The sequence below is a fragment of the Leopardus geoffroyi genome, chromosome B4 (genome assembly GCF_018350155.1).
Source record: "Leopardus geoffroyi isolate Oge1 chromosome B4, O.geoffroyi_Oge1_pat1.0, whole genome shotgun sequence".
Classification (NCBI taxonomy): domain Eukaryota; kingdom Metazoa; phylum Chordata; class Mammalia; order Carnivora; family Felidae; genus Leopardus; species Leopardus geoffroyi.
Window position 1 is genome coordinate 136,560,090 of NC_059341.1, and position 12,339 is coordinate 136,572,428.

Below are 12,339 nucleotides of genomic sequence, written 5' to 3' on the forward strand. Positions count from 1 at the left end.
ACAGAATTTCGTAATTGCCAAGAACTTCCTTCGGGGGTGATTTGTTCCATTTACAGTCTGGAATCTCGCCATTAGGGACTGCGATATTGAGGGTGTCATTGATCAGGTTATACTTAAGGATTCGGTCGTTGGCGGTGCTGGAGGTGAGAGACGGGGACGCGTTCACCTACGAGAGGAAAGGAACCACTCTTCACGTGGATCACTGGCTCCTTTGGCATGAAAACACACACTGCAGAGGAAAACGCTGGCTACCGCGCCTTTTAGGCAAAATTGTCAATTCGTCCCGTTAACGTATAGTATCTTCAGGCACCTTGTATAGGAAGCGTTTTAGGATCCTACTTTCATCAGCTGTTAGGTGAAATATAAAAAGCCAGACACAGGTTGGGATTACGACCTACAGATCGCTCAGCACACAGATAAAAATGTTAAGTGAATGCAGATCATAAACCTAACTTCTGTGTCTACCTGTGTAGACACTCTACCCCAAGTATTGGAAGCCACTCAGAGCTTTGCTAGAATCAGCAAACCCAATTACCCTAAGTAGCATCGTGGGGTTGAAGTAAAAAGTCATGTGTCCCCGGGGCGCCTGGGTGGCTCAGTTGGTTAAGCGCCCGACTTTGGCTCGGGTCATGATCTCACGGTTCGTGGATTCAAGCCCCACGTCGGGCTCTGTGCTACCAGCTGGGAGCCTGGAGCCTGCCTCTGATTCTGTGTCTCCCTCTCTCTCTGCCCCTCCCCTGCTCATACTCTCTCTCTCTCTCTATCTCTCAAAAATAAAGATTAAAAAAAAAGCTAAAAGGGGCGCCTGGGTGGCGCAGTCGGTTAAGCGTCCGACTTCAGCCAGGTCACGATCCCGCGGTCCGTGAGTTCGAGCCCCGCGTCAGGCTCTGGGCTGATGGCTCAGAGCCTGGAGCCTGTTTCCGATTCTGTGTCTCCCTCTCTCTCTGCCCCTCCCCCGTTCATGCTCTGTCTCTCTCTGTCCCAAAAATAAATAAACGTTGAAAAAAAAAAAATAAAAAAAATAAAAAAAAAAAAAAAGCTAAAAAAGAAAAAAAGGAATGCGTCCCCTCCGCTCCGCCTTTTAAGCAATCTCTACACCCAACGTGGGGCTCGAACTCACAACCCCGAGATCAAGAGTCGCATGTTCCACCGAATGGGCCAGTCAGGAGTCCCCAGTGGGCCCCTTTTTGGCGAAGAGAGTAATACCTCACCAATAAAGCAATATTCTAACAAATGGAACCCATCTGATAAACGGAAGGTTAGTCCCCTAAGGCCTCTGAGGAGCTAAGCAACGTCAGGAGTCCTCAGGTTAACATGCACGGACTGGGTGGAGAGTCCCGCAGGCCCTCAGTCACCAGCTATTTACTCCACTTCAGGCGCAGCTGTAATGACCTTGGTTAGCTGCTTCCTCAGGCCACGGCAGAGTGGAGGCAAAAACCTGCAAGTTACTCGGGTTTCTCCCAAACAGTCAGGCTGTGTCTTCGTGCTGCTGGTAGGGTATCCAACGTATACAGTCAAAGGGGCTGCGTGAACCTCAGACGCCCTTGAAATTACCACTGTAGCATATCATCATGCCCTAATTATCATAAATAGGCTACAATTAAGGTCTGTTATGTTAGAAGGAGTATTCGTCATATTCCCAATTAAGGTCCTGGCTCATCAAGGAAAGCTTGACTGCCATTCAAGTGAGTCGCTTTAAAATGGAAAAAAAGGGCTCTGCAGCGCAATGGCTCGCGCACTGAACTTCTGAAACGGAAAAACAGAGCACGTAAATATTTTACACACGCGTCTGTCGATCTCTCTACATATCTGTGTGTGTCTCTGCACACGCGGGTTGGGCAGCGTAAGAAGTAACCCGGGAAGAGCTATTTTGGAAGTCTGCTCTCTGATAACCTGACTCTTCTGGCAGCTTCCCGCAGGGGCGGCTCCCCCTGTCCACCATCAGCAAACTTGTCCGACCTGCCCGTCTGTCCCCGTCACCTTCCAGAGCCTCACGTGCCCCGGCCCTGCCCTGCCGCCTGGCCTGAGAGACGGGGCAGAGGCCGCCGGGAGGGCGACCGGCCACACGCGCTCCTGCGGGCGGTTACCTCAATCAGCCAGGGCTTCAGCTTGTCGTCGATGATGATGTCATAGCCATAGCACTCGAAGCAGTGTTTGTCGTTGTTCATCACCGGCTGTAAGACAGGAACTAGCGTCTTGTACGGCCAGCCTCGGGAGGGCCCGGCTGGGACCGCCGCCCCGGACACACGGCAGGTCACGGGGCAGGACCTCCTCGCGGTCCCGACGTGACGTGCGGGGTCTCACCACCGAGATCAGCGCTCCCCACCTCCACCCCCAGTGCCGCCTCCCACCCTTCCCCGGCTCCTCCCACAGGGCCCAGACTCGGAAACCTCCCTCGGCCTCTGAGGGCACTTCCCGAAGCGATTACCGGTGTCTCCGGGTCTCACTCATCAGAGGCTTGATCAAAGCAACCATGTGTCTGCTGGCATGGGACTGTCCTCAGAGTGGACAGAAGCCCAGCTCCAGAGTCCAGGCCTGTGCAACCTCGTCACAGGCCCTTCTCAGGTCCTTAGGGATGCGGGGAGCCAGGCTATGAACCTCTGTTCTCTTTGACAAGCCAATCCGTTTACTAAAAATTTGGGGACTTTCTTTTTAACTTTTTTTGTTCCGTTTTTATTTTAAAAACTTTTAAATGTTTATTTATTTTTGAGAGAGAGAGACAGAGACAGAGCATGAGCGGGGAGGGGCAGAGAGAGGGAGACACAGAGTCCCAAGCAGGCTCCAGGCTCTGAGCCGTCAGCACAGAGCCCGACGCGGGGCTCGAACCCACAAACCACGAGATGCTGATCTGAGCTGAAGTCCGACGCTTAACCCACTGAGCCACCCGGGTGCCCCTCTTTTTAACTTTCAATTCCACTTTATAAACCGTTCTCCAGGTACATAAAAAACGCTGCCAGCCGCTCGCTTACAATGCAGGTCCCCAGGCCCCACCGAGGCTGCGTGGATGAAAACCTGTAGGAAGGCCTAGCAAGCAGCCATGTCACATACACCTGGGGACCCTGCTGTCCCCCACAGTGAGTAAAGCCCACAGACACAGCAGTGAGGCCTTTTCACACATCAGTGGGTGTGTGGACTCTACTTCAAATGCTGGATCTAGAACCAAAAACTCCTGAGGGGGAGACAGGCCAGTCCAGCCTCACTCACTGGAGGAAAACTAGGGTGGGGGGGCAGAGGCTGGTTTCCCAGGGGAGTCAGTGGGCCCGCATCTCACTGGAGAGTGGTCCTACCCCGGCCACTGCCCACACCACCGTCCCAGCAGCCTGTGCAGGACAGGAGGTTGCTGGCTCCCCCGGCCCCCACCCCACTGTCTCCCGGTTTCCCAGAGACGGCCTGCGAGGCTCAGAGGGGCTGGAGCACCCTCCACAGGACGTGCCGCCTACTCTCCGGGCCGGGCCGAGTGCCCTCGGGTGTCACACCCACTGGGCCTGTCTGTTGGGAGCCCCCTCGGCAGGCCTGGGCCCCAACGCCTGTCCCCGCGCTTCCCCACTCCGGGGCCGGGCCTCCCTTTTGCTTCTGAGTCACGGGGTGATGAGCATCTGGGAGCCCACGTGTGAAGCTCGGGGCACAGCCGCCCGCGCACCGGTGGCCTGCTGTTCATTCCTTCCCGTTCCCTCAAAACCAGCCGCACACCTGCTTCGGCACAGCAAAACAAGACACCAACGGGAGCTGCGAGCCAGCCAACGAGGAGCACGCTTGGGGCAACAGGGAGGTGGGTTTCTAGCACCCCGACGTCCATGACCCCACAGAGCGGGAGGCCCAAACTCGAGGAGGCCACCGCGAGTCCACCTCTGACCAGCAGCTTACGCCAAAACACGCCCCCTCGATCCGATGGCACGGACGGGCTGCAGGGGACACCGGCAGGACTCGCCTGGGCCGGCGGCTGCCGCGGAAGGCCCGGCACCCGGTTACGCCCTGGGCGGCACCCGGCCGGAAGCTGGCCCCTCTCCCTCCGCCAAGCTGCCCCGGCCTCTGGCAGACGTGTGGCCATGCGGGAGGTGGGCCCGTAAGGACGCGTCTCCGTGGCCAAAGAACCAGCAGCCCTCCCCGCCCCGCTCGGTGGCTCCCAGGCCCGACCCCCGCCCTTCTCTCACCGCCACGGCCTTCAGCGACTGCACGATGATCCAGTGGATCTCGTCGAACAGCTTGCCGGTCACCTCCTTGCCTCGGGTGCTCTCCAGGTACAGCCGCAGGTTGTTCACCGTCCACTTGCCCCCGTGGATGTGGTTGTAGTCCTCCTGGCGACGGGAAAGGACACGGGGCCCCAGGCAATGCACCCTGAGGACCCCAGCACTTGCTCTCTCACCCTAGAACGGAGCTGGGTGCTCCTGCCCCGTGAGGACCTGGACCTCCTATGCGGCGCTTGGTTTAAAACACCCACCTCTGGGGGCCTGGGGGGCTCAGTCGGTTAAGTGCCCGACTTTGGCTCAGGCCGTGATCTCACAGTTCGTGAGTTCGAGCCCCGCGTCGGGCTCTGTGCTGATGGCTCGGAGCCTGGAGCCTGCTTGGGATTCTGTGTCTCCCTCGCTCTCTGCCCCTCCCCCGCTCATGCTCCGTCTCTCTCAAAAATTAAAAAAAAAAAAATACCCATCTCTGGGCGCCTGGGGGGCTCAGTCGGTTAAGTGCCCGACTCTTGGTTTCGGCTCAGGTCACGATCTCAGGATTCACGAGTTTGAGCCCCACATCGAGCTCTGTGCCAACAGTGGAGAACCTATTTGGGATTCCCTGTCCTCTCTCTCTGCCCCTATCCCACTCGTGCTCTCTCTCAAAATAAACTTTAAAAAAAAAATTAAAAAAAAAAAAAGAAACACCACCTCTATAGTTCACTCGTAATTAGCAATTCATACCCTGCAATGAGGGTGGAGTATGTCACCCAGACCCCCCTTCAAGATCAAGACACTCTTCTGGCAGAGACCCTCGCTGGGAGCTGCCCTTGGCTAAGGGGAGCAGAACAGTCCAAGGTCACGCCCGCCCCAGCGGCCCATAGTCCGTGACGGGCTGATGCCAGGGAATCTCGGTCCCTGCTGCAGCTGCGCCCCAGTTCGACCCTCCCTCTGCCCTGTCCTCACCCCCCTTCCCTCCCCATGTTGCCCCAGCAAACCCCCCATGCACTCATCTCTGCCTCCGAGTCTGCTTCCGGAGAACCCAACCTGAGACAGGCCGGTGCCAGGCACCGTGGTCCAAGAGCACCCCACAACTGGTCACAACATCCCGTCTGTGCCTAAGAGGACTCGGGCTCGGGGAGGTTACCTGACCTGCCCAGGGTTCCACGCAGGCTGTGAGGGAGCTGGGACCCGAGCCTGGCTTTCCCACCCCCCATCCAGAGTGCTCTCTATTTCTCTGACTCTAAACATGAAATCTCTACCCCACTCCTCTTTTTTTGGAGGCAAAAAGCTAAAAATCCCGAAGTACATCTGGAGGTTGTGAGGCTAGGTTTCACTCTCCTAAATAAAAAGTTGAGAACTTTTGAAAAGAAATGAAAAGAAAACCAGCCTAAGAAAGGACAAACACCACCGACTCAAAACGGACTTGGTTTTCATAGAAAAACAGAATTAACCACGTTAAAAAAAATACCTTTGAGGTCAGAGACACATTTACACATCAGTTTCACTCAGATACCTTAAAAGATGAGCTACCCAAGCATGTTCACCTCAAATGGTCTCTCTAATAACTCAGTGTCTGTACCCCAAAAACAGGGACTCGGAGAAGTTACAGGGAAGCCAGGCTACCTGCCCACCCACACCTTTCTTTTTCCAGTTACAGATCCTTACTAGCAAGGAAAGTTTACTTAAAAGATAAAGTTCTGGGGCGCCTGAGTGACTTAGTCGGTTAAGCGTCCGACTTCAGCTCAGGTCGTGATCTCGCAGTCCGTGGGTTCGAGCCCCGCGTCGGGCTCTGTGCTGACAGCTCAGAGCCTGGAGCCCATTTCAGATTCTGTGTCTCCCTCTCTCTGACCCTCCCCTGTTCATGCTCTGTCTCTCTCTGTCTCAAAAATAAATAAAAACGTTAAAAAATTTTTTTAAATAAACATTAAAAAAAGAAATTAAAAAAAAAAAGATAAAAGTTCTAGACATACAAAAAGTATACACAGCAAAACACTGTCTTCCACAAGCACAGACCTAAAAAGCGAGGAAATGTGTCCTGCTGTTAGGACTGTAGCAACACTAGTTTATCAGATTTACTCCAGGACACTATACCAAATCAATCTGCAAACACTGCCCATGTCGGGATGCACCCCTGATCTCTCCATCCCCTTCTCTGCCTGCTGGATTGATCCCGCCTCCCGGTGCCCCCCGCCCCACACTCCTGCACCCCCTCTGCAGCCCTGCAGCCTCCCTTATCATCAGTCTTCTGTGATCTGCCTCCCCTGCTGGTCTCTGAGCCTCCTGAGGGCAGGCTGTCAAAGGGCATCTCTGTCCCAGGTGTCGGGCTATGCTCTGCACCCAGGGACACTCGGGAGATGCAGCCGTAGACTGCTTGACGTGTCAGCGTCCCGTGTAACATCTGTCCTTCGTGCGATTCTGAATCGGAGCCACGTGAGGCTACCAGCAAGTAGTCTCCTCAGAGGAAGGACTTCCTCACGTTAAAAAGCTAAGCATTTACCAACAGAACCGACAGGGACGGCACAGAGGCTTCTGGAACACTGCAAGGATGCCAAGCTAAGGTCCTGCCTTCTGCTCTCTCCTTCCACGGGTTAAAAAAAAGTGACTTCTGTTTCTTATTGATGCAGCAGTGACTCAGCTGACTGGTGTCCTGAGAAGGCCCATCAAATGGAGCCCTCCCAATGTCAGTGTGGCCCTGCAATCCAAGGGGGGGTTGGGGCAGGCCAACATATTCTGCACTGTCCTCAGAGAAACCAAGAGGACTGGAGGCTGGTCACTGGCCACACCCACACCCACTGGCCACACCCACACCCAGGCCTCACTAACTTGGCTACAAAGGGCCTGATGTCATTGCTCAGCTTTCTCCAAAGGGCTCCGTCCCCTGAAAACTCATTTTCCTAATTCATTTTTTTTTTCAAGATTTTATTTTATTTTTTACATTTTTTTGATGTTTATTTATTTTTTGAGAGAGAGTCTCAGAGTGTGAGCAGGAGAGGGGCAGAGAGAGAGGGAGACACAGAATCCCAAGCAGGCTCCAGGCTCCGAGCTGTCAGCACAGAGCCCGACACGGGGCTCGAACCCACACGAAACATGAGATCATGACCTGAGCTGAAGTCGGACGCTTAACCGACTGAGCCACCCAGGCACTCCAAGATTTTATTAAGTAATCTCTACACCCAACGTGGGGCTCGGACTTACAACCCAGAGATCAAGAGTCTCACACTCCACTTACTGAGCTGGCCAGGCGTCTCCGTTGTTCCAATTCTTCTGAATAAAGTTCTGGCCAAGCCATCCTTTCTCCTCTAATCTTGACCATGTAACAGTGATGCTCAGAAGTTTGCTCTCAGGGAAACCCGAGGGACAGTGAACCAGGGCTGGCCTCACACAGAAGACCGTCAAGGCCCTCAGTAAATGGTAGCCATTGTCATTTCATTACCAGCAAGGTAATACTAGGGATCTGTTTGCAGATGAGGAGGCCCAGGGAGGCCGTGTGACTTGCCCAAGTCACACAGACAGAAGTGATAGACGGGGGACCGAGCCCATGCTGCTCTGAACAAACCCTTTAGTAGGTGACTCAGAAAAGCTTGGTTTGGGGGCGTCTAGCTGGCTCAGTCGGAAGAGCATGCCACCCTTTTCTTAATATGTTGTTTTTAATGTTTATTTGTTTCTGTAGGAGAGAGACAGAGCCTGAGTGGGGGAGGGCCAGAGACAGAGACGGAGACACAGAATCCAAAGCAGGCTCCAGGTTCCAAGCTGTCAGCACAGAGACTGACCCGGGGCTCAAACCCACAAACTGCAAGATCATGACCTAAGCCAAAGTTGAATGCTTAACCAACTGAGCCACCCAGGTGCCCCAAGAGCATACAACTATTAATCTTGGGGTCATGTGAGCCCCAGAGTGGGCATAGAGATTACTAAAACAATAAACTTAAAAAAAAAAAAAAGAAAGAAAAAGAAGCTTGTTTTCTATCAATGCTTACCCTCTTTCCACTCAAATTATACAAAAAGGACCAGGATACTCAAGGCCTCCAATCAAGCAAGATCCAAACAGAAGAGTCTTTCATAAAGAAATGAGACCTTCAGAACATTTTTGTTAGGACCAGATTAAAGCCCCAAAGCCCACACAGAACCGACAAGGTCCTGGGGCCCGGCCTCGCTGGCCTCACCAAGTACCTCTAACTCCACCACCCTCGGTCTGGGGGCTCCAGCCACCCTGGCCGTCGCTCAGCTCCTGCAACGCTCCTCCTGCCACGGGATCCCGGCACAGGCTGTACCCTCTGCTAGAACGTTCCCTCCCCACCTCCACCCGGGTAACCCCTGCTTATACTGCAGGTCTCTGCTTGAGCATTTCTGCACACGGAAGCCTTCTCCGGCCACCTGGACCAGGGACTTCATTCCATGCTCTTCCGGATCTGCGTCCCCTAGCTTGAGAGCATGCGGCTCAGTTTGTGATGACACATTCACCAGTGTGATTACTTGACGGCCGTCTTCCCCTACGGGCCAGGCTCCGTGAGTGGGGACCATCAACGTAGCCCTGGCACTCAGCACGAGACCAACCCAGACAGGTGCTCAGGGAGACTTTGCTGAACGAATGGCCACGCAGGAGCCCTCTCGTGAATCCTTCCGCCACCCCCATGAGGGGGTAACAGGATCTCCTTTCACAAATGGAGAAACCGAGGCTCTGAGAGTTCCAACGGACGTGCCCACGGCCACGGAACCAGAAGGGCTGATGTGCCAGATCCTTAAAGCTCCCACTCCTCACGAGTGCCAGGGTATCTGGAATCCGGCTCCCGGACCCGCTTCGCCCGCGCACGCAAAAAGAAGGAGAGAGAAACCCACAAAAGCAGCCCATTTGCGTAAGCTCCAGCGAAGGGACGCACTCACCCCGTGCTTCTGGATGGCGACGTTGGTGAGATGAACAAACATGTTGTCCAGCTCGCTGGTGCTTGGGGTGTACTTCACCGTGCAGAAGCGGCAGAATCCAAGTTTATACCTGTGTGGGAATTCAGACCACTTCAGCACGCTGAGGAGAAGCACAGATAAGACCGAACACTTTGTTCTCTTACAAGAGCTGCTTTTGGGAGCATCTGGGGGACTCAGCCGGTCAGGCGTCTGACCTCAGCTCAGGCCAAGATCTCACGGTTCGCGGCTTCGAGCCCCACGTCGGGCTCTGTGCTGACCGCTCGGAGTCTGGAGCCTGCTTCGGGTTCTGTGTCTCCCTGCTCTCTCTGCCCCTCCCCTGCTCACACTCTCTCTCTCTCTCTCATAAATAAACATTAAAAAAAATAATAATAGAAAGACCTGCTTTTTGATTCAGGCCGTTAAAAGAGCTGCTTTTTCATTTTTTACGGTTCTTTTCTTTGAACGGTCACGCTAAGGTACAATTCCTAGGCCACAGGACTCCCCCACCTAAAGCGTATGACGCAGTGGTTCTCGGTATACTGAGATTTGCGGGGCCACTACCACGATCGAGAAACCCTGTGACCGCCAGCCGTCACCCCCCACGCCGCTAATCTACTTTGTCTCTGAAGGGCTGCGTCTCGTGAACTGCCGACCAACAAGACAAAACCCCAGCGACTCTCACATGTAACAGCGCAGTGGGCGGTACGTAGACACCAGCACGTACAAGCGCAGGTCAAACTTCCTCCCGCCGATCAGCAGCGGGTTGTTAATGTACAGGGAGATCACGTAGGCCTCCTTGGTGGACTGGGTCACAAACCTAAGGGCGGTGGAGACGGTCAAAATTAGATGGCGGAGTCCAAAGGCCCCCGTCGCGTCGGGGGAGAAGAAGGCGGTGAGCTGGTGTCCACGCGGGAGCCCCCAAGCCTGAGACCCCGCCCCAGAGGACAGTGCCAGCAGCCCCCCAACCCCCCGGGAACCCACCAGGGAAGTGCTCCCTGCGCCTGACCCACCTGGGGGCCGGCAGTGTGCACTCAAACTTCAGGGCTCCACACAGGGAGGTGACCCCGCCACGCCCGGGAACGGTGAGCCACCAGCCCTCCGGGAGAGAACCACCTCCAGCATCTCTGTACAGTTCAGGACCCACAGAGGCAGGGTGGGCCCCAGACAAAACCGCCTGGCCTGGCATCTCCGTTCTGGGGAGCCCTTGAACGCTGGGCAGAGACCTGACCTGACGCGGCCTCGCGCCACCCCTGCCACTTGATCACAGACCCTCCCGTGTTCGCCTGTCCCATCCCCGTCTTGCCCCCATGATGGTGCCGCTACTGTCCCCAGTTTACCCAGGTGAAGCATGTAAGCGTCCACAAAACACAAGGCACTCAGACGGTAAGTGTAGACAGGGATTCAGACCCACACACCCTGGGCCCCGATCTTAAGCAGGGGCACTCACGAAGATGTTTTGCTGTCCCGGGACCACTTTTTGATCTGCGAGAGCTTGTTGATCAAAAAGATGCCCTTTCCCTGGGCTTTGCCACAAGGTTTCATGATCCAGGTGCTGGAGGGGCTTTTCCGGAACTCCTCCACGAACAGGTTGTAGTCCGCGGGCAGCATGTAGGTGACCGGAACAAAGTCTGCAAGGTGAAAAAGGGGACGGCGGCGGGTGAGCCAGCCCCACAGCGGCCACGGATGGAAACACACTGCCACTGCCTTTCCGGAGGCTGCTTCCTGCCCTCTGCCCCAAGCCAGCGTCCGAAGATCAAGGCCCCGTGCCGTTCAGTTCCCGTACAATAACCTCATTGCCCGCGTGCTAAGCGCTTTACAAACCTGTAATGCCCACAGCAACCTGTTGTCATTCCCGTTTATCAGATGAGGAAACGGAGGCCCCGAGAGATTGGTTATATAATTCTTCCCAGGTAGGTAAAAGGATTCTGGAACTATCCGGCAGGCCAGCCCACCAGATGGAACAGGGACACGCCGTTCCCCCTGGGAACAGCCAGATGCGGTAGTGACCGCGAATTCCAAAACGCAGCTTGTAGCTCACGCCGTTTCCCTCCATCCACACACCGGGGACACTCTCTCCCTCGCATGCACCACATTCCCTGGGCACCCATGGAAACTCAGATCCCAACGTGAGCGCCAGCCTGCCCATTCCAGACACACGTGGAATGAGAGAGGCGCCTGTCACAGCTGGCACGAACATGTTCACCCACCAAAGCCAGCAGTCGCCATCCCGGTAGCTCATGTGACTAAGGAACTCTAGTAGGATTCATTTAACACACGAGCCCAGTGAAAAAGGCACAAACCCAGATAGAGGTATTTCCCGTTTTCATCTTTTTCTGCCAGAGGACTCCCTTCTTTCTCCAGCTCCTTCCTGTATCTTTTAATATTCTTCACCATCAGATCCTTCCGGGTCAGTTCATAGTGGTTCGGAAAATGGTTGACTATTTGATCGTCTGAGAGCCGATAGCCAGTTTCGACACTGAAAACGTTTCGGATGGTTTGCACACTCATCCTAAAAGAGAAGCACAGAAGGGACGTGCAGGGCGAAAGCTCAGAGGACGTCCTCGTGGTGGCAGTTCTCATTGAAGCTCGCGACCAGAAGGGCTGGCCTGTTCCCTGAGTCCCAGCACCCAGACCCGGAGATGCCCGGGCCACAGCGGCACAGCGTTGGGTCTGGTGACCGGCTGTGACCTGAACCTGAACTGAGGCAGGAGCGATTCTGAGTCCGTCTTACAGTGGGCGGTGTCATTGCCCAGCACAGAGGAGATACTCAGTAAATGCTTACTGGTGAGTCAATGATACCATTGACTGCTGATTACAAACTAATGAAAAATGGCCTCCTTCAGACTCTGAAATCAGGAAAATCATTTACACAGTATTTGCACCCAAAGTCAAGAAGCACCCGGACCACTTTAAACCAAAATCACAGGGCAGGGGCGCCTAGGTGGGGGCTCAGTCAGTTAAGCGTCAGACTCCTGGTTTTGGCTCAGGTCATGATCTCACGGTTCGTGGGTTTGAGCCCTGCTCTGGGCTGACAGTGCAGAGTCAGCTTGGGATTCTCCGTCCCTCTCTCTCTCTGCCCTTATCCCGGTTGCATTGTCTCATCTCAAAACAAATAAATAAACTTAAAAAAAAAAAATCACAGGGTGATTTAAGGGCTCTGGGTCATATTCTTGTAGAAACCGATGAGAGGCCAGCACCCGAGTAAATGAGGACGGTTGAAAAAGAAATTGAGGGGCGCCTGGGTGGCGCAGTCGGTTAAGCGTCCGACTTCGGCCAG

At 54.6% G+C, this 12,339-nt stretch overlaps 1 protein-coding gene across 11 annotated transcripts in view; it reads right to left on the reverse strand.

The window, feature by feature from the left end:
- The window catches only part of TTLL1 (TTL family tubulin polyglutamylase complex subunit L1), a 31,379-nt gene that overhangs the window by 4,910 nt on the left and 14,130 nt on the right, over positions 1-12,339 (reverse strand). For all 11 annotated transcript variants that reach the window (XM_045462664.1, XM_045462671.1, XM_045462665.1 and 8 more), the window contains 7 exons: positions 11,363-11,571; positions 10,510-10,690; positions 9,745-9,879; positions 9,045-9,153; positions 4,152-4,295; positions 2,088-2,174; positions 3-166 (listed from right to left, as the gene is read on the reverse strand). In XM_045462664.1, coding sequence (XP_045318620.1) covers positions 3-166; positions 2,088-2,174; positions 4,152-4,295; positions 9,045-9,153; positions 9,745-9,879; positions 10,510-10,690; positions 11,363-11,571 — 1,029 coding nt within the window. The remainder of the gene's footprint in view (positions 1-2; positions 167-2,087; positions 2,175-4,151; positions 4,296-9,044; positions 9,154-9,744; positions 9,880-10,509; positions 10,691-11,362; positions 11,572-12,339) is intronic.